The sequence below is a fragment of the Strix aluco genome, chromosome 9 (genome assembly GCF_031877795.1).
Source record: "Strix aluco isolate bStrAlu1 chromosome 9, bStrAlu1.hap1, whole genome shotgun sequence".
In the NCBI taxonomy this organism is placed as follows: domain Eukaryota; kingdom Metazoa; phylum Chordata; class Aves; order Strigiformes; family Strigidae; genus Strix; species Strix aluco.
The window spans coordinates 7,064,048-7,085,687 of NC_133939.1; the positions used below are offsets into that span (position 1 = coordinate 7,064,048).

A 21,640-nucleotide genomic window follows, 5' to 3' on the forward strand; every position below is an offset into this window, starting at 1 on the left:
GGCAACCTGCAAGCAGTCTTAGCAAAAATGATTTGGCCATGCTGCTTGCATGCAGATACAAGGCATGAGTTGGGCACTGATAAATCTTGTTAGGCTTAGTAAGTAAAGCTAAAAGGAGTTAGGATTACTTTTAGATTGCCAGTGTCATCTTCTCTCCACTATCAACTATTGTTTTAAAAATCATTCCTTTGGTATTTTGGAAATAATTTCCAAAGCTGAAAAGGCACTTAACTTGCATGGTGGGAGCTGAACTCCTTACCACCATCTGTATATTCTGTCCTCTGGATTTTTAGGTAGTTTTGTGATGGTATTTTGGTCTAGTTGAATGTAAGGCAGAGATGAAGCAGTTCCAGTGTTGGTTTCCCAACAAAGACTGTGTCAGCTCATGAACATGAATTCTGATCCAGCAGGTGAGATAGAAATTCAGAGCTTCCTTGGTCTGGCATCAGGTCTTCTAGTGATGTCGTGGGGAAGTTTAATTAAAAACCAAGAGTAAAATCCCTATGTACTAACTCACTCGTTCGTTCAATACATTGTTATCGTATCCAGTGTCATTCAGGGGAAGATAGCATGCGTTTCTCTGGCTTGTTTGCAGTCCTTCCAACCATTTCCTGGTTTTGCTGTTTCTCCCTCCTTAGCTGCCCCTTTCCCATGCACCTCCAACGGTAACACTCTGAATGCATTTAATGAACCAGCAACTCAGTTTGGGGAGTAAGGCATTTTATGTATAGGTGATATAGGAAGTGATTTTTTTTTTTTTTTTAAATCTGTAGCAAGCCATTTAACTCTCTTTACAAACAACTTCACACATTGCTATTTTTAAGTCCTTTGCTCAGCAGAGCAGACTGCTTTGGTATCTTCAAATCTTCTTCATATCTCTGCAGCTGAGACCAAAATCCTGCATTGGGTTCTGCTACTGGTCTGGCAGCCTTCACAGCCTAGGAAAAAGGAGAGACATGGTAAAAGCAAGGGTGGGTATCATGCAAGTGTTTTTTTTTTTTTTTCCCCTCTTACACTTTTGAGAAGATTTACTTTGGTTTTGATTTGGCTATAGAATAATAAACAGATATTTTGGTGAGCTGACCTCACCCTGTGCTTGCTAAGACCTCCTGGCACGTGGCCCCTGTTACAGAATGGATTCATGGGTGAGACACGAAAAGGAGCTGTTGAATTTACTGGAAATGTGAATGACTCTCACAAAGTGTGGTGACGCTGCTTGTGTTTAAGATAGCGTGAAACTTGATTGCGTATCTGCACACCTCTGTCTAGTGCTGAGCAAAACCGTTATCTAAATTAGAGACTTAGTGATACACCTACCAAACGGGTGAAGCCTAAAAGACCGTAGAGTACGAGTCATACGTATTGCATTGGCTTCTTAATAAAGCTGAGATGCTATTACTCGTAGCTAGCTAGTCCCTGGCTATTTAGCAGCCCTAACAGATGATGTTTCTTTGCTGTGTTAAGCTGTCCCATCATAGGTGATAAAAGCAAATCCTGCAAAACACCTTCTGTGCACACTTGCATCCATTTCACTCATTTGCTTTATGTCTCTGTCTTTAACTTCACTATCACGACTAAGCAAATGCTAGGGAAAATGTTCACAAGACAACCAACTTTGCAGATCTGCTACAAGGGCTTAAAGCCTATTTGCATTTGTAATTACATTTGTCCCAGAAACTTCACATTGAAAGCTTATTTGTCCAAGCTGGGGGTGAGAACAATTTACAGTGGAATTTTTATTCATATGTTGAATATCTGTGTAACTGCTAATAAACAGGTGAAAGCACCAAAATAATTCAATGAGAAATCATCGTTACTCATAATAAGCATTGCATTTCTTACCCAAAAGATGTCTAACTATAAATCTGGGTACACGTACAATACCTCAAATGCATCCTTGAGTGGGAGCTTTCGGTGTCTCATCAGATACGCGATGCAAATGGCAGCGGAGCGGCTGCGGCCATTTTTACAGTAAACCAAGCACTTCCCCCCGCTCCTCACGGCCTCTTCGATAGCGTCACCGCACCGCTCGAAATACTGGTACAGGTCTTCAGCCAGGTCATCGAACACGGCCACGCGCATGCCCCGCACCTGCCGCAGGCCAGGGAACGGCTGCTGCCTGGTGACATTAAGGCAGAAGGTGACTCCCTCTCGCACGAGCAGGTCCTCGCTGCATGCGGCCCTGGCGTTGCTGATGAGCAGCGAGGGGGTGACCTTGCCAAGCTGGAGCATCGGCAGCCCAGGCCGCGGTGCCGCCGAACCTGCCGCCCCGCCGCAGAGCTCCCGGGTGACCCCGCGTTCGAGCCACGGCACAGCCCCGGGGCGGCGGGAGGCCGGCGGGGTCAGAGTGTGTGCTGCTTCCCCCAGCGATGTGTGCGGGCTGCGCTGCCCTGCGGCCGCTGTGCTGGGCTATATTTATCCCGCTCTACAGTCTTGGGCGTAAAGGCTTCAGGCAGGTCCTAGTGCCTGCGGGATCCTGAGTGCTGTATGTAAAAAGCTGAAAACACAGATGGTAAAGCAGTTGGCTTTGTACAGTCTCTATCCCTGGAGCAGCTGCTCACAAGAAGTTAAAACCTCTGTCTTCCTCATGGGAAGGCCACTGCTGTGGTCAGCACTGGTGCAATATCGGCACAATGATGCAATAGTGATCTGATCACCCCCAGCTCACCACCAGCTCAGCTAATTCCCCTCACCTACAACAAAAGTGTCTTTTGAGTAGCCAGAAAATGATTTACTAGGCTAGCTAGATATGGTAGTGCTAATCTTTCCAGACTTCAGTAAAATAGCTGGTGTGGTGCCAGGGCAGAGCATATCTTACGCATGAGTGTGCTTGCCAAGCTGCTTTCCATCATTTCCCAGCAGTTCTGGCTGACTGGGGAGGTCCCGACAGATTGGAAATTGGCCAGTGTGACGTCCATATATAAGAAGGGTCGGAAGGATGATCCGGGAAATTACAGGCCTGTCAGCTTGACTTCGGTGCCCGGGAAGCTGATGGAGCAGCTCATCCTGAGTACCATCACAGAACACATGTGGGACAACCAGATGATCAGGCCCAGGCAGCATGGGTTTATGAAAGGCAGGTCCTGCTTGACAAATCTGATCTCCTTCTACGACAGGGCGACCTGCTTATTGGATGAGGGAAAGGCTGTGGATGTTGTCTACCTTGACTTCAGTAAGGCCTTTGACACCGTTTCCCACAGCATTCTCCTGGTGACACTGGCTGCTCATGGCTTGGATGGGCACATGCTTCTCTGGGTAAAAAACTGGCTGGATGGCCGGGCCCAAAGAGTTGTGGTGAACAGAGATAAATCCAGTTGGCGGCCCGTCACGAGTGGTGTCCCCGAGGGCTCGGTTTTGGGGCCACTCTTGTTTAATATCTTTATTGATGATCTAGACGAGGGGATCAAGTGCACCCTCAGTCAGTTTGCAGATGACACAAGTTGGGTGGGAGTGTTGATCTGCTCGAGGGTAGGGAGGCTCTGCAGAGAGACCTGGACAGGCTGGAGCGATGGGCTGAGGGTAACTGGGGGAGTTTCAATAAGGCCAAATGCCGGGTGCTGCACTTGGGCCACAACAACCCCCAGCAGCGCTACAGGCTTGGGGAGGAGTGGCTGGAGAGCTGACAGTCAGAGAGGGACCTGGGGGTGTTGATTGACAGCCGGCTGAACATGAGCCAGCAGTGTGCCCAGGTGGCCAAGAAAGCCAGTGGCATCCTGGCTTGTATCAGCAATAGCATGGCCAGCAGGGACAGGGAAGGGATCTTACCCCTGTACTTGGCACTGGTGAGACCGCACCTCGATGACTGTGTTCAGTTTTGGGCCCCTCACTACAAAAAGGACATTGAATTACTCGAGCGTGTCCAGAGAAGGGCAACGAAGCTGGTGAAGGGTCTGGAGCACATGTCGTATGAGGAGCAGCTGAGGGAACTGGGGTTGTTTAGTCTGGAGAAGAGGAGGCTGAGGGGAGACCTCATCACCCTCTACAGCTACCTGAAAGGAGGTTGCAGAGAGCTGGGGATGAGTCTCTTTAACCAGGTTGACATAGCGCTGAGGGATATGGTGTAGGTGGGAACTGTCAGTGTTAGGTTAATGGTTGGACTGGATGATTTTCAAGGTCTTTTCCAACTGAGATGATTCTGTGATTCTGCAATTCTGCGAGCTGTGCGGGACGGGCGGGGACAGGGCCCAGGGCCCAGGCAGGGGAGCGCTGCATCAGCCAGTGCCAGGCAGGTGCTGCAGGGCTGGACACAGGTACCAGCTGCTTCCTGGCAGATGAAGTGTGTGGCTGAGCTTCTCAAACACTTTTCCTTCTGACCATGGTGCAAAAAGGAGCCTGTGACTGATATTTGCTGCTGGCATGAAGATGAACATGGCCTATCACAGCAGCAGGGCATGGACTAATAGGACCGATGCAAAACACAATGCCAGCCAGTGAGGAATCAGCCGTGAGGGACAAGGATGAGCTTTTATTCCATCATGGAGGGAGGGGAAGCCGACCTGCCACACACCTGCCATCACCTGGGTCAGTGTCAGCCTGCCAGAGAGATGCCAGCTCCGGGCCAAGGCTGCCGGCTCCCACACCTGAGCACAAGCGCGTGGCATTCTCGCCTGCCTCTCGGCACACGCCTCAGTGCCCGCGGGCTCATGCCTCTGCCCTGGCGCCTCCTTCACCTGGGGCTCGGGGCAGCTGGCTGGAGAAAGGCTCTGCCAACCTGAGGGGAGACGGTTCACCCTGGGTCCCCAGAGTTGGAAGGGAGAAAGCTCAGCAGGAGAGCGTCGCCCTGATGCTGCCTGCCCCAGCAATGCGGGGAGGGCCCTTGGGTTCTCCTGCAGCCACAATTTCCAGGAATTTCAGGCGCTCCCTGGCATTGGCTCTTGCCCAGCTCAGCATTTCCACAGTGCAGCCCTATTCCCAGGCCATGATGCTGTGGCCTTCCTGCAATCACTGCTGGGGATTTTCCTCATCAGACACGCACACATCAGTTCCCTGTACGGTGGAAAGGAGCCAGCTGCTGCCCTACCATCCTCCTCCTGCCTGGTTGGTGGCAGAGGCTCTTCTTTCTTTTGCCTGTCCTCATCGACGAGCTTTCTCAGGCCTTGGCAGGGGTCCCTGGGCAGTGGCTTATGGACACACTCCAGTTCAAACCTGGGTGCAAGGAGAAGACACCAGTGTGCACTGAGGCACCACAGCCCCTTTGCAGTGTGCAATACTCATCAGAGACATTTTGGCCATGCTGTGAAGGCCATCGGTTTCCAAAGCAGAGCACAATGTACCCCAGGATGCCAGGCAACGTTGTTACCCAGCAGAGCAGCCCAGGCCATGGGACACTGTTGCCTGAATTCCTCTGCACGGCCCATGAGTCCTGCCTAATGGCACGACTGCATGCTGGGGACACAGCTGACAGCCCCTCTCCCATGGGCCACACGTAGTCACAAGAGCAGCCAAGGAGGGTGCTGGAACAACTGCTTTGAAGGCGGCAGTCCCCAGCATCTGCCTGTGCAGGCAAGCTCTGGCAGTCCAGCACTGCCAGATCGGCCCTGAGCCGCTGCCAGCTGGGCCAGCCGAGGGCTACGTGCACGCATGTACTCTGGAAAGACAATGATGCAGCCAGAGCTGGTCAGGGAAGCTGTGGTTGCTGTGTGAAGTATCACCAAGTCCAACAGGTCCCAATCCCTGTCTGCTGGGGGGGTGGGGGAACGCCCCATGTGTCCTCCTGAGCTTTGCCTGGCCTGCGCCCCACCGTGTTGGTGGGACATCCCTGCTGCTGCCTGGGGCCGCCGGCCCTGGGGCTGCCGAGCAGCAGGTCCCCACGGTGGGGAAGGCAGCAGAAGCAGCCCAGCCCTCCGCGCAAGCATCACTAGCACCTTCCCAGACTTTCCTGCCAGTGGAGCGGCTGCTCGCAGCAACACAGAAACCTCAAAGCTACAGCAACCCTGCTGTACCCTAATGGGTGACTTCAGCTCGTTACCTGCCTTGTGGAAATTTGCTTCTGTAGGTGGCAAGTGAAGAAAGGAGCAAGTTTGTTTAGGCTGTGATTGCCTTAGCTTGTACAGTTAAATTGCCATTGCTTTATGATAAAATGGTCTCAGCTGTCCCCTTTCCTCATCTCAAATGTAGGGCTGATGTATTGAGCAGTGAGATGCTCAGTGCAGTCTTTCATAATAACTAACTCTCCCCGTCTCCTAGTGTCTGAGCTGCTGGCATGTGGGACCTGAGCGCTGCCTTCGCAGCTGCTGCTCAGCTGGGCTGCACCCACTTGTTTTGGGGGGTGAGGGAGCCTCTTCCTCCCTTTCCCTGCACCCCTGGCACCTCTAGTTCCCCACTGCTCCAGCACCCTCTGCCCAGGTCCCCCTCCCTTGCCCCAGGTGCCAGCGGTGGCAGCTGGGTGCTGGCGTGTGCCCGGGCAGGGTGGAGAGGCTGTCGTTCCCAAGGGACACCAAGCCAGGGGTGAGCTGACTGCTCCGTGCAGCCCCTCTGCCCCTCGCCCTCCTCTGTGAGCGATGCACAAGGACCCATGTAATTTCCTCAGATGTGTTTCTGCTGTGCAACATCATGTCTCACTCTTAGAAAAATGTATTTCATTGTCTAGTTTTCCTTCCTGAGCACCTGCTATTTGCTTCTGTGTGTCATACTTGGCTTTAGTGTGGCCCAAAATCTGTTTAGAGAGATTATCCTGGTAGAATAAGGCCAACAGCAAGAACTCTCCTCCCTGTGAGAAGTGCCCACTGTGCTGAGTTCTCCCATCACAGCTGCTGTTGTTACCAAAACCATAATTGTTATTTCGCCTGGCATTGCTCCTGATGTGGCATGAACTCTCCACTGATCCGTATGGGCAGCAGCAGCCCAGCAGCTTGCTCTGGGATTTGCCAGACATGTCTGTTGTGACTTACTGGTGTGAAACTGGCCCACCAGTTCCCTGCAGCTCACCCCAGCACTTGTCCAGGAGACCCCTGCGTGCCACCAGCCCAGAGCAGCATTGCTGTCACATTAGCATCAGCAAATGTCACTGCTTCTGCACCTGAGAGGCCTCACTACCAGCCTACTGATGTCTGTGACCTACCTGCCTGCAGTTGACTTGAGAAAGGTCCTTTGTGCTTGAAAGGTTGTCCCTTCCCACCAGCCTGCCCTGTATCGTGTTCCCGTGCAGAGGAGGAAATAGAAACAGGGTAGGTATCATGACAGGGAGAGTAATTATAAGCTAAACGCAAATGCCATCTCCTGGCAGGGAAGACAGTTGCCTCCTCTGCAAGAAGATGGTTGAACTGCAGGGTAATAGTCCCATCCCTGGCTAGAAAAGGTCTGATGCCTCAGTCCAGATTTTGCTGGGGGCTGCTGGGGGTTTTCTAGTCTTGATGCTGCTGCCATTGGGAGGTGGTGGAAACACTTTGTGCAAACAGCCCCGGTTATGCCGGCTGCCTCTTGTCCTCTTGCCAGGCACTGCCGTAAAGAGCCTGGCCCCATCATCTTGGTGACCTTCTTATAGGTAAAGGGCTGCTATCGGGGTCCCCAAAGCCCTCCGTTCTCCGGGATGCAGGGCTGGGTGTGGCGGCAAGGAAAGAGGAGCTGAGCTGGGCTTGTATCACGCCCACTCCTTCCACAATTTCTTAGCAGTGAATTTGCAAATGTATGGTGTTCAGTGGCTTTACAAACCAACAGAAATGTTTGCAAACAGCTTCAATACACGCACAGCTTTAAGTGGCCATTATTTAAGATCATAATTAGACACAGAGGAGGCAAAAGAGGTGACTGGTCTGCAAACAGCTTCGCGTAGGAGAAGACCAACATTTCTACACTTGTCTGTATTCATATACATTTGTGCATGTGGTGCCTAAACTGCTGTAACTGCGGGACATGAAACCAAAGAAATACCTATTCACTCAAGGGTATCACTCATTTTATTAAATTTAAGTGATATTTGCTTCCAGGCAGACAGATACACTTTTAGTAGTTTCCAGTCTCAGACACTTCATGAGCGGCTTTCGATGCATCACCTTGACTCCTGCATTCACCCACTTCTGGAATTGGACAGTGCAGAGCTGACGCACAACCCCTTCTGCTGCATCAGTTCAGTCTCAGGCACACGCTTGAGATCAAACATCCATGTCACTGGGAGGGCCCAGCGATCTGCTTCGCTTGCTGGTAACCCTGCCAACAGTTGCACTACTACAAGGCCATGGTAAATAATTAGCACAACACTTTGTAATGACAAATACCAAGGGTATTTCTGATTCCTTGCATTATAGGCCATGAGTTTTTGTGCATCTGTATGAGAAAGACAATTTTTAGCATACCTGTTTCAATGACTGAAGTCAGGTTCACCCTGTTCCCACACACATGGCATCCATACAACCCCGGCAGCTGTTCCTCCAGATCACACAGGATTGAACGCAGGCAAACCCGTAATGCCAACACTGGCATCAGCCCATTACAAACCCTGTGGCTGAAAGCAAGCTTTCACTCCTCAGGACTCCTGACCTGGCCTTTATCTGTGCCTTAACAAGGAAAAAGAAAGAAAACTCCAAACTCAGCTTAAAGGGAGAAGAAATAAAACTGCCCTGTAAATACAGATTTAAGTCTCCAGCCTTTTTATTTATACAAGGATTCAAAGAACATATTTCAACTTTAGATAAACAGTGCAAGAGAGTTACAAGTACCTTGGTAACAGAAAGAAATAGATAACTGTCCAGCTATGCCAATAAGTGAAATAATTCTTACTCCTGCAGATAGAAATGCATCTGTTTAAAGCAAAGGTGGACTTTAGATATTTTGCTATACCTTAGCCCCTACCAAGCCCACCGGAAAACAACAGGCAGTTTGTCATTTGTAAATGATAAGTAGCTGCACTCTCAAAGCCTTTTGAGACCCTCGCCCTTAGTTAAAACATACACATTATGGCACAAAAGAGCAGGCTGAAAGACAGAGACACTTGGAAATCCACTATTTCTGGTTCTCCCCTTTCCAGGGACAGGGGTCCTTGTTAATATTTTTTCCTAGACCACTACCCCCTCTGCATCCCTGTGAAGTACAAGGCCTTTTCAAACCAGGACACCACGAATCACCATCTCGATAACATTGAAGCAAATGTTCCTCCCCAGCCATCCCCGTTCCCCACAGCTCCCCGCTCACGCAACCAACCTACGGCAGCCGCCAGCCCCCGTCGTGGCTGCAGCCCTGAGCCGCCACTGCCACGGGGATGGGGAGGTTTGTCACAACGTTTTCGAGGAGGCTGTAGCCCAGGAAATGTCATTTATAAGCACTGAAAGGCCCCAGCCTCTGCATCAGCCCGAGCACAGGCTCAGGGCTTGTCTGGACCTGGGCTGACTTCAGCTTGTTGAGCCGTGCCAGCAGTTGTCTAGCTGTCCGGTAACTATGGTTTGCTTTAGGTTTGCTTTAGTTTAGAGCAATACCGAGTCGATACCCTGGGGGGGACTCGGCCGTTTCAGCTCCCCAGTAGAAGGTGGCATGGCCAAGCGCAGCCCCAGGCCACCAAATTGCAGCACATCGGGGAAACAGCTTCAGGGCAACGAAGAGAACAGAAAAACTGAATAACCAGGAACTGGCAAAAAGCAGCAGCGTAGGCGGACTGTGTGAAAAGGTATACAAAATAAACCCAAGCGGACCCAGGGCCGAGGAGGGAGGAAGCGTCAACACCAACATCATGCGCCTCCTGGCGAAGAGGGGGAGAGCCCCCGGCACTGCCCTCGCCTGCCCGCGCAGACCTCAGGGTGCCGACGTGGGTCCGACCCCCAGCTCGGCTCCAGGACTGAAGCAGTCGCCCTCGGGGCCCAGAGGGACACTGAAGTGGGAGGTCAACCCCAGCCAAAGGGGGAAGGCATCAGGAAGGGTTTCTCCCACATAAAAGTTTTTACTGTATCCTTGAGGCTTTGTCTTATTAATTTGGACTATCAGGTTTTATTATTGTAACAGGACCAATAATTTGGACTATTAAATTGTTAAAATATTAACTAGACAATCAGTAAATTCTTGGCTTTACATTTGAGGTGTGTTCCCCTTGGGGCCCGTAGAAGCTTTTGAGGGTAACAGGCTGACAGCAAACACTAATGGCACAGAAATGGAAATGACAAGGACTTTCCTTTCAATCTCCCATTCTGCAAAGCAAAACGCTGACCTTGGCATCCATGTCTTAGAACTCCAATCCAACCCAACCATTTTTTGAAGAGGTTACAATGTTTTAATCCCTCCCTCCCCTTTTTCTTTTTGCTTTGGATGTAAAGTTTCTGCAGGACTGGTTGTGGAGATTTCTGTAACTGAAGGCTAAATTTGTATTGGCAGTTCTGGTTAAAAAAAAAAAAAAAAGAAAAAAAAAGAAAGGAACTCTTTAGAGCAGTAAAAGTAACATGGAACTTGCCATATTTCTAGAAGTAAATAAATCAGTATAAATTCATGACTTGCATTTACCCACTCGTGGGTTCTGATGGATCTAGTGTCATTGTCTGTCCTTTAGCCAACGTCCAGCATCCTGGCTTTCATATCTGGAACCCTACCAGATCAGATCAGTTTTAACCTTACAAGAAAGCGAGTACAGGGCAGAAGGGGTACCAAGTCAGTAACATCAGTCACTGTAACTTGGAGAAGCCAGTCATAGCTGGCCTAAAACCTCTGCCTAGCTCGAGGCACCGTCAGCGTCATTACCTGGCCCCCAGGTAACGCTCTCTCTGCACCTGCCTGCACCAGCTTTTGGCGTTACCTTGCTCATGTTCTCATCTTCCCTTAAATTGCACATTCTAGAAACTGCTAATGTTAAAAATGTATTTTTTCCCTTTTCTTAGAAAACAGCCAAACCCCAACCCCATGTTTGCTCAGCCCAAAGACACGTCTCCCCTGGCAGGACAGAGGAGAAATGCTCAAACATTTGCTGTGCAGACCAGTAAAGTACGAGATAGATACACCTCTGCCCTCCCTCTCACCCACAGTACAAACACATTTGAAACTCAAACCCAACCCTGTACGAATGAAGCCCAACCCCTGGGCATGCTCTTGGCCCAACCAGTCACAGTGACTGTGTGGTATCTATAACATCTGCTAAACCTACATCTCCAGCCAATGCTTGCTGTACCCATCAGGTACAGAAGCCTTCTGGAAGCCCTGAAGCACACAGCCCTACAAGCACAGACACTCCTACAGCTACGTGAGGATAATTATATCTTTCACTGACCACCCCCAGTCTCAAAACCCAGCACGGAGTCCACCCCACCAAGCATTTTGGGGTTAGGGCAGTCGCCCGCCTGACCCAGAGGCTGGTGTGTGGTGGGACGGGGCGGCAGAGGGTGAGCGGGGCCCTCCCTGAGCCAAACCGGAGCTGCTGGCGGGTGTCTGACCCACCATCACACCCCGACCCTGCAGCAGTTAGGGAAGGTGTGTGGGAGCATGGGGAAGGGACAGGGAAAGTGGGAATTCACTTAGAAACCTACAATGCAACAAGAACGAACACCAAAAGAAAACTCCCAACCAAAAACGTGTCCCGTCCTCACATCCCGCCTGGTAGGTGCTACCTTGAGTGAGTCTCTGGGGTAGGGACACTGCCCAGGCTCATCGCTACCAGCCCCTCTCTGCCCCTGGGCAGCTACCTGCGATGTCACTCCTGCACATGCCTGGTGTGAGCTCTCACAACCAGATGCAATGCTCCAGTTAGTAAAAAGTCCCTGGTGTGTCTTATTACCAAAAAAATAGGGATACCTATCCACAGCTGGGGCCAGAGGAGGAGGAGGTGTCAGCACAACTGTCTGTCAAGCGGAGAATCCCACTGTGCATATTTTCATCTCTCTGTTACCTACGACAGTACTGCACTGCAGGTAGAAATTGGACCATCATTACTTGGGTAAAAAATGGCTTTCCAACTAGCATGCAAAGAAAAAATACCCCAAACCCCAACCCCTAACACTCATTCCCAGTCACTTAGATGTAGAAGACCTACATTTCAAATTGTTGTCAGCTACGAGCTCTAGTCAAGAAACCCACTTGTGACCTTTCCAAAGAAAAAGGGAGTTCTGCGTTTTTGGGTCCAACAGCCACTGCCAAACTGTTTCAGTTCAACCCACCAAACCTGCTCACGCTCCTACATACGCTGCTGGAAGTGAAGGGCCATCTCTGCCTGCCTAGGAAGCACAGAGGAAAAACCTGAAAGAGCCCCTGAATGCAGCACCTGAGGAGCGCTGACGATCTCGGTCTCTCCGCGTTACGAAGTGGCGTTGCTCTCGGCGCCGTCGCGCTCTCGGCAGCTGTGTGGTAAGCGGCGCTCTGGCCAGCGGCTGGGTAACAAGGTCAGGGCAATTGTGTGTTCCACTGGAGGCAGCAGAAGAGCTGCCCTCGGTGGGGCCGGCTGGGATCCCCCCAGAGGCCTCTCTGCAAAGGTTTCTTTCAGCCCCGACAGCCAGTTTGTGGCAATAACAAAAGTAAAACAATGAGGTACAGAAAGAAGGGCCCAGCATTGGGGAAAAGACCAAGAAAGAAGAAAACAGCTCGAGCACTGCCAGAAATAGCAAACAACTGAAACCTTTTTCTCCTCCCTCTTTTTTTTTTTTTTTTTTTTTTTTTTTTTTTTGCCAAGGTGAATTAAATATGTCCTTTGGTTGGTTGGTTGGTTGGTTGGTTTTGGCAAAGTGAAGCCCTCGGCCGCAGTCTCTTTCCTGGCTGTGGTAGTGAGTTACCGCCACAAGTGCTGCGCGGCAATGAAAGCCACCGAAAGGAGGAGGAGGAAGGCAGAAGGCAAAGATCTGCTGCTGGCCCCATTGATGCCGTGTCCAGACTGCTTAGGAATAGCGTGCGTTTCTGGCTGCCTGGTGCTGGGGCTCTTAGAGAGTCTTTTGCCACAGACGTCATCAGGACAGCTGTCACCACTCCCGGAGCCGCTCATGTCGTCACCTGCACAGAGACAAACATGGGGTGAGCCCTGACTGCCTTCCCCTTGCTGCAACCCCAGGGAGCTCTGGCCACCAGCCCTGCCCTGGCCACCTCCTCCTCTCAGCATCCCTCAGTGTGGGGTGCAAGCCTGTACCTGATCTCCAGCTGCCTTTAACCACCCGCTGCTGCAGCAGCTGGAAAGCTCTGGAGCAGACAGGAGCAGTGGCCCCTTCAGCTGGGCCAGAGGTTTCAGCAAGGCACTGAGAGCAGCACAGCCTCCAGCCACGCTGCAGCAAGTCAGCTGCACTTGAACAGACCCTCTGCAGCCCCGAGCCAAAAGCCAGGTGGCCACATCCCCTCTCTGCCCTCGGGGCCTGGCTGCAGGGTCTGCCCCCGCAGGCTGCCAGGGCTGACTGCTCAGCCCCTCTCGCCTGCTGTGGGCTTCTCTGGTTCTGCTAAACTCACTTGCATCTTGGAAATCCACATCGTTCCCGATGTTAGCGTTGCCCAGCCGGTTTGTCATGATCTTTAGCTGCATGATTTGCTGGCGAATGGTCATATCGGGCTTGGTGATGTCCACTTCCACCTCCGGGTTGTTAATCTGATTAGCCAAGCCATCCCCCATCACTTCGGGCAGGTAACTGCGAAGGAAGGCAACAGGTTTAGATGTCTCCCCCCAGCTAAACTCACCTCTCCCCATTACAGACACCAGTGATAATCCAGCCTCTTTGAACCCCAGAGAAGCTGCAGTCAGTGGCGCTGGCTTGTCCCACAGCCTCCATATGCTGGAGTTTGCTGCGAGGCAGCCAGGTCTACAGACGGCCAGACCCCCTCAGAGCCTGGGGCTTGCCCTGAGGCCATCTCAACCTGCAGGAGGTGGCTGGAGGCCTTGCAGCATCACTGTCCTGGCATAGGGAGGGGTTTCCTGCAGGAAAGGCCGTGTGTGGTGCTGAGGGGTTGCTCTCAGGCTGTTACCTGTGGAGCCATGGTGACACTCCCCTGTGGAAAAGCTCTGTCCATATGGGAGTCTGAGAAGCACCTTCATCCCTGCCCTGGCTGAACCCTGTGGGGACTGACAGCCTGGGATGACTGAATCCCTCCAGCCTGATGTGACCAGACAGGACCCCCAGGGAAGCTTCAGTTAACTGGGAGCTGTCAACCCGAAAACAAAGCTGTGCTGCTCCCCTCGGCAGGGCCCCAGCCCATCTGCTCCCTCAGATCTGCAGCACTTCTGGCAACGGTGTGAAATATGGAAGAACCCAAGGCGCTGGCTCCAGGCTGGCAGAGACCAGCCCAGCAGGCCTGTGGAGAGGAGCGGGGAAAGGTGCACATCCAGCAGCTGCCCATCTTCCCTCACAGCCCCCCTTTAACTGTCACCCATGGGTGGGAGGTGTTTCTGCAGCTGTTTGATGTCACTCGGGTGCCTCCTCTCACGAGGGAACAGCATTTCGGAGCAGGTATGGATAGAAAGACGTGTATGCAATTCCCAGCAACAGCTCTGGAGTTTGTGAGGTAAATCCAGCCCTTCTGCCTTCTGAGTGGACGTGGTATTGCAAAACTGCTTCATTAGTACAAAACTACAGTTATTTCACGGTGAATGCATTTCAGTGCTTAACCCACCAACACACAGCAAGAGGACAACAGGCTTGACATTCCCAGGTACCAAATTTTCAGGAAAAGCATCATCTCTGTGGACAGGGACAGGGACACTCAGTGCTCAGTCTGAACCAGTGGAGCTGGCTGAGATGATGTATAAGTGCCTTTTATCAAACCTTCCCTTTCTCACCCCAGAACAGTGCTATCCTGGCACCTGGACCCTCTCCATACCTGCCCTTGGTCATCCCGTTCCAACACTTGTTGTCCGCTGATGAGCTGGCCATTACTTTTTTGCTGCACAGGCTGCCAGGCAGGGTGATCCAGTAAGTCTTAAGTGCTGTCAGATTCCCTTTGGCATCTAAAACCTGTAAACAAAAAGGACGCTCAGGATCAGATCTCTGGGGTGCCCCAGGGCTGTGGAAAGGACAAGGATTCTGCCTATTTTTTTTCTGTTTTACCATCACAAAGCCTGTTTTTATGCAGACAGGATGTGTCAGCAAGCTTCCCCTAAAGACCAACGGTCAACCCAAGCACCCGAGGCTGAAGGTTACATGCTAAGGACTGTCCTGGTACCATAGGGTTAACCAGGAGAAGATCATCTTCTGGGCCATGAGGGCAATGCTGAGAAATAGCCTTGGTGGAAGCCAGCAGGGCTCTGCCAGGGTGGGACAGGCAGGTGTCTGTGAGTGAGGAGCCTCTGAAATGTGGGACCATGGCAGATCCCGCAGCTCATCATCCATAGAATCCAGAATCTCCATGGAGGAGGACCTCTGGCCCCCGTATCCAGGCTGGACTGCCTGAGGCTGAACGACACCAAGGGCAAGGAACCTTTTCAGATAAGTTTAGCACCAAATCCCTGAGAAACTGGTTATGAGCAACCTAAACCCCGACCCTGTGCCAAGGCAGGATCAGATCTGCTTAGGTCATGCTGGCACTTGCCAACCTGATTTTCTTCAGATTTGCTAGCAAAGGCAATTCAGCAGCCTGTGGGATGGTCTGACCTGACTCCCAGGACCCAGCGCTGTGCTGGCCAGGCTCCCAGTGCTCCCAGAGCTCCCAGTGCTCCCAGGGGAGGCAGCGCACCAGCATGCTGGCCTGGGGGACACCAGCGGGGAGGCAGATTTGGAGGAAAACTCACCAGCATCTCCAGTGCTTGCGCAGAGGATTTTGCTTCCAATACAACCTTCCCCCGCCTTTTCTTGTCCTCGCTGCTGGAGCCTTTTGTGCTGATTTTGGGATTTCCACAGCCTTGGAAAACCTGAAAAACAAACCAAACTCTCTATCCCGTGTTTCGATACTATTTCTTTAATTAATTAGCACTCCACAGTTATGTTTTCTTTTTTCTTCTTAAGTATGCTTATCTTTCTACTTGCAAGATCTCTGAGATTCTGGCTTAGTTTCTGGTCAGGTTACTCTTGTGCCAGGATGTGTTTTCAGCTCACTGTAACTGGTTTGAGTTATCGCTACCAATTCAGCACTAACACAAAATTAGCACATGTGTTTGGATGAGTCACCAATGTTGATATTAAGTTATTTCTAGCAATTTTATCTGCTGCTATTATGACTGAAAAATAAAATTCTGGGAAGAACAAGATGGGAGTTGCTCATATTCATTATACCAGTGGTGTGGGCTTCAAGATTGCAGAGAATGTGAACTTCATCAATTTGGACAACAGGCTGAGGTGGGACTACCCCAATGACTCTTGCAGTTGGCACCCACACTCAGCAAATGAATGCCCCCTCCAACCAGGGGAGCGCCAAGACAGTACATGTGTCACAGTCTGTCAAGTTGGATGTTTCAGGGGCGAATGAGGAGGCCGAACTGATTTACCTCCTAACTTTGGGTACCTCCCATCATCCTAACTACCTGCCCAGGTGTGCTTTGCAGCCAAGGGAGAGCAGAAGCACTCTGAAGTACAAATTCTCAGATCTTGCCTGTAGGAGGAGAAGAAGGGTACCCTGGAAGCACCTGTTTCTCCCAGTCTCTGCATGACCAGTCCAGGCAACGACACCTCTGCTGCAGAGAGCCAGTGCGCAGGCCACTGAGCCTCACTGTGGCTGGTGGAAGGAGTCTCTGACAGCCAGATTTAATAAAGCGTCAAAGGTCAGGAGAACCTTTGCACTGTCAGTTTGATTCAGGAAACACCAGCCTTTACAAAGAAAGCCTTTTGATTTGAAAAGATGGCTCCGAGCCTGTTGTGGTTACCAGGGTGCTGTCAGAAGCTATGGATAAATTTGACTTTGCACGGTGTCCCCTTAAAGCAGAGAAATCAAGACCTCAGACAGGAGCATTGCTGGCGTAGCTTAGGCCAGCTGCTGAACGCTTTTGCTAGTGGATTCTGACAGCCATCAGCAAAGTCCTAATCCAGACAGGAGTCCCTTCGGTGACAGTGGGTCTCATCGGTGTGTCTGAGGGACGTTCAGCCTAGAAAATCCCATCTTGGGGTGCACTGTCCTGCTGACCAGATGGATCCAATGACTACGGCAGTTCAGCACCAAGCCCATTTGTTCATCTGTCTCCTTTGCTCCGTGCAAAAAGCCCCACCTTGAAAACTGCATGTAGAGCATTTTCAACTTGGTTCTACCAAAATAAAACCAAATTGGTTTCACTTTCTTATTGGCCTATTACTGTTGTTAGCAGGAGACAACTCTTTCAGGAGGTAAAAGCCCTGGGAGGTCTCCAGGACAGTGGCTTTGTGGCAGCTCCAGCACAACATGGTATCAAGGTGATCCTCTTGCCAGCCCAAGGGTTTTAGGTGAGCAACGCCCATTAGTGATGGAGAGGTGACGTGTCCTGTAGACTGAGGTGATCAATAGTCTCCTGCATAATGACAGCAAATAGACATTTGCAGCCTTTGATAGCTCCTGCTGTCTGAAATCCATCGGAGAGCCACAGGGAGAGAGGAGGAGTGCGAGGAAGCAGGGAGAGTGCTCCATGGTGCAGTGAACGCAGGGCTCAGTACCAAAAGTGTTTCTTTCCAGCCTTCCCTCAGATCCCAGGAGAACCCATAACAGAGGGTGTCACTGGGTTGAAGGGCCACTTCTGGCTCTTCTCACAAATGACAGACAGTGCCCTGGGTCTAGGCCTGTGGCCTTCAATCCTGGGAGAGAAGACTCCCAGGACTGGCCTTGGCCAGGCCTGAGCTCATCTGGCAATGATAACCTTTACCTGATCACTTTGCCATGCTCAAAACCGGAGCTTAGAGCTGCAGCAATTTGCAGCTCCTGACCTCTGCTACCAGTGGCACCAGCAAAGACTGTCACATCCACCTGGTCACCAGATCATACTGAGAAGCTTATCAAATGGGTTTGGTTGCTCCAGTCGAACACCAAATAGATTATTTGCTCATTTTCATTTTACCAGATTTACTATATGCCCCTTGGAAACACCTTTCTTCGCAGATGATTTTCTACGTTTTCCCACATCATGGGCTTGCTTTTATGTGGACTGCCTCAGTCTCACCTAACAAGGGAAGAAAGAATATGGTCTTTCACGTCAGAAAAGAAACCTAAACAAGTACTTGGTTACATGCTGCTCTTAATGCTTTGACGTGTGCCGGTGAATTTCTGCTTGGCTAAGCAATACTTCTGGCCCTTCCTTTCTTCAAGGCCCAGTTAGGACCTGCCCTGCTCCTTTCATCTCCATCTCTGTCCTAACTGTGGGATAGCTGCAGGGCTCAGGGAATGTCTGGGCAAAAAGCAGGAGCCCTGGAGGGCTGGTTTTGTTCCCAAAGCTTCTCTTACCTGCAGCTACAGAGGTGATTGTGGTTAAGTGGATAAATATACTAAAAATAGAAGACCAATAGAAGAGAACTTCATGACATACTTCTTGGAAGGCAGGTGAGTGTCAGGAGAGCCTGTTTTATACTCTCCAGATGGACTGCCAGATGGCAGCTCTGTCCCACAGATACAACCTGATAGCACAGTGTTTCCACTGCACAACATCACCCTAAGGCAGGTTAAACCAGCTGCCTTCTGTCACTAGGGACTGTGCACTTTCTGTAAGTGCCTCAGCTCAGCCAAAATACTTCACAACTCTTCAGACACAGAGGCACCTGACAGCAAATGGCACCATGCCTCCCACAATCACTGCGTATACAGTCCCACCGTGTGTGCCTGTACCTGGAGAAGGCTGGCAGGGTGTGGCACAGAGGAACATTTGGAAACACTTGAGAATGTTTTTGCCTGTGTAAGATGGGTGGTTTCCTACCATTAAAAGAATAGGCATTTGATCTCTTTCGTCCTTCATCTCCTTTAGTTCAGTTGAACAGTGAGCACAAAAAACATTTGTCCTGGCAGTTACACACGGTGTATCCTCAGCCAGGCCCAGGCATATGCTCTTACCTTGGCTGTGATTGAATCTTTGTTTTCTTGCAAGTTGGAGATAGCTTCAGCGATCCTCATGTGAATGGTCCCTATTACAGTGTCTACGTTGTACGGTCCATCAATCCGATCAGCCACTACGACCAGGGAATCTAGTAAAACAAGACAGAGACATCTCTCATCAGACTGTACAAACCAAGTTAAAGATCACACTCGTGCCGTGTGGGATAAGCTGCTGGCCCCTCGGCAGGCTTGTTGGGAGACATCACTCCATTTTCACTACTGCCCAAGTGCATGCTCGTACTCCTCCGGCATGGGACAGCTGTCCCTTCCCAGTACACACGTAAAGCCACTCTCAGTGGCGAAGGAACACAGGTCACCTCCTGCAAATGGTAAATGCAACCTGTATTCACACAAAGTGACTAACATTTCCCAGGGTGCTACAGAAAGGAAAAATGGAAAAGAAGAAATATTAAGTAATGCATAGCAGTACTTGACCCTAACTCATTGCATGTCTTCAGCAAAGCACTGCAGCCAGCAGAAAGAGGGAGAATGAGGGTCAGTAAAGTGCCAAAGGTACTGGATGTGGCAAATAGCTTCTGCAGCAGTGAAGGAGTGAGAAAAGGAGTAATTCTCCTCACCACCACCTCTGAAGGACAACATGTGACCAGCCAGGGAAATATCAGGCTATAAAGGCAGAGAAGCAGATCAAAATGCCCACAACTACACTGGTAAACAGGACAGGGAGTGACTGAGGGGTGCCTCTTGCTTTCAGCTCCTCTTATCTTGGAAAGCTCTGATGTCCAAGTGCGCCTACCTGGCCTGGAAGCTCCTGCCTGGATGGCTGCTTTGGGAATGTGCATGGCTTAGAAAAAAATTACCAGCCTCTGCCTATCTCCAGAGATGATTCTCAGTTCTCCAGCTGGGTCTGAAGCAAGGACAGCCTATATACTCATAGGGCATTGGGCACTGGGGAATGTCACTGCAGAGAAAAGCTGACATCCTGGGTGTCCAGTGAGATTTAAATAGGATCTCAGGGCAGGGCCAAAACTGGGTTTGGACATCTAAACCAGGTCTGATTTTGCCAGTCAAAAATTGTATTTCTGAAAGTCACTGCTATGCTGCTGCTGCCTCAGCTTCCTACGACTTGTGCTTTAGTAGCCCAGAGGCCAGGCCATGCATAAGCTTCTTCATCAGCATTTAGGCACTTGGCATTCAGTTACATGTGACCTCAGATGGCTCCAGTGTGGTCTTCTTTCCCCCTAGGCCACACCAGAAACCTCCTGGCAGGACAAGGGATCTGTCTGAGCACTGAGGTGGCCTGTGCTCATCTGGAACAGAAAGCGCTTCATGTTCCTGTGGCCTTGCAACATGGAAGAAAACAAGTGTGATGGCTTTGTGTTGGTTCTTCTCTACACAAAGAGGGTCAAATCCCAGGGTCTAGGTTGGAGATTTGTACCATTCATAAATGGAGTTATTAATTAGGAGTGATTAATTCCTCTGTCCTAAATCCTGATACCTCACCTGTCAGCCTGGCAGGAGACTGTCACAGCAGATGGTGTGATGTTGCAGAAAAGCTTATTCAGCATGAGTTTGTACTGCCAATGTTATTCATGAGCAACAAAACCACCAGGTGAATTATACCTGGCAGTCCAACAGAGTATCAGTAAAACACCTCCTTCAACCTACACCATCCCACAGTGTGTATGTGTCACCCGTGATACTGCTTTAAAGGACTGATGCTTATCTTTGAGCCACACTGCAAATTTCCTTTGAGCAGGAGTCCAGACAGCTGGGGTACAACCATGGACCACTGTCATTTCAAAGCTGCTAGGAAACTATTCAGTCCATTGCCTGGGCAAGACAGCAGGACTTGGCCCAAATACCCCAAATTACTTCCACGAGGTCTAGGTGAGGTTTGTGCAGAAACACTAGGTCCACAGTGGACGTAGTGTGTTAATAATGAAGGTCTGATCCTGAGCCTACTGTTGTCAATTTAAGAGCATGCTCAACCATCGCAAGTATGTTCTGTCTGCTCTTACATGATTGATGTTCAGAACCTGACAGCTCTCAGAGAATGACCAAGCTGGGTAAAGACTGGACAAGAAACAGCACAAACTCACAGAAGATACCAGATCATGCCCACAGGGCTCACAGTCTGAAAGCAGATCTAGCCTGCAGAGAGCAAGGGCATTAGTCACACAACTGGGAGGCCTCAAACCTTGGCCAGTCTGGAGCACGGATCACAAAATACTCTTTGCTCACGTCTATAATATAGGATTTAACAACATGCAAAGTCACAGATTGGAAACATTATGTATCTATTTTCAGGACTTAAAAAAAAAGAAAAATGCTTTTGCTGGTTAGCTTGAGCAAGAATGGAAACAAGGGCCACAGTTTCTAAGTTAATGTGCTCTCATCTCCTGCAACACAGTCCTATGGCAGCAATGATTCCTAAAGCTAAACATGCCATACAATGTTATTTTATATTCTGGGAAATAACATCTCCTGCAACATTCAAGAGCTTGCAGTTTAACTCTGCTGCCACTCAGGGGTTGCGGTGTCATCTTCGAGAGTGTATTTTCCAGACAATTTTAGTTTGCAGACACTAATGTTGAGATACAGACATTTAAATCAAAGGCTGCACCCCCAAATTAGTGATAAATTATGTTTGAACCACTTACTATAAAAAACTCCCTTAATTTGACCTGCCCTAATTTGTCAGATTGAAAGAGCAATGCTGTGTTTAGTGTAACAAAATCCTCTCCAGCTACACAGAAGGGCCTGGAGAAAGGTGAAGAATGGACAATGTCAGTGAACTGCTACCTTTGACTCTACGCCTCGCTCCAGTCCTTGATCA

The 21,640-nt window shown here is 50.3% G+C and overlaps 2 protein-coding genes across 2 annotated transcripts in view; both read right to left on the reverse strand.

Annotated features, from left to right (window-relative positions):
• Positions 1–703: 703 nt before the first annotated feature.
• DUSP28 (dual specificity phosphatase 28) lies at positions 704–2,485 on the reverse strand. Its single transcript, XM_074834519.1, has 2 exons — positions 1,885–2,485; positions 704–938 (listed from the first exon to the last, which is right to left on the reverse strand). The coding sequence occupies exons 1-2, from the start codon at positions 2,230–2,232 to the stop codon at positions 804–806; spliced, it is 483 nt and encodes a 160-aa protein (XP_074690620.1). The 5' UTR covers positions 2,233–2,485; the 3' UTR covers positions 704–803.
• Positions 2,486–8,562: 6,077 nt separating this feature from the next.
• GPC1 (glypican 1) overlaps positions 8,563–21,640 on the reverse strand; it is a 216,348-nt gene continuing 203,270 nt past the window's right edge. The window contains exons 5-9 of the mRNA XM_074833619.1: positions 18,802–18,932; positions 15,596–15,715; positions 14,689–14,822; positions 13,327–13,502; positions 8,563–12,882 (exon numbers count right to left, since the gene is read on the reverse strand). Coding sequence (XP_074689720.1) covers positions 12,665–12,882; positions 13,327–13,502; positions 14,689–14,822; positions 15,596–15,715; positions 18,802–18,932 — 779 coding nt within the window. The 3' untranslated portion in view covers positions 8,563–12,664. The remainder of the gene's footprint in view (positions 12,883–13,326; positions 13,503–14,688; positions 14,823–15,595; positions 15,716–18,801; positions 18,933–21,640) is intronic.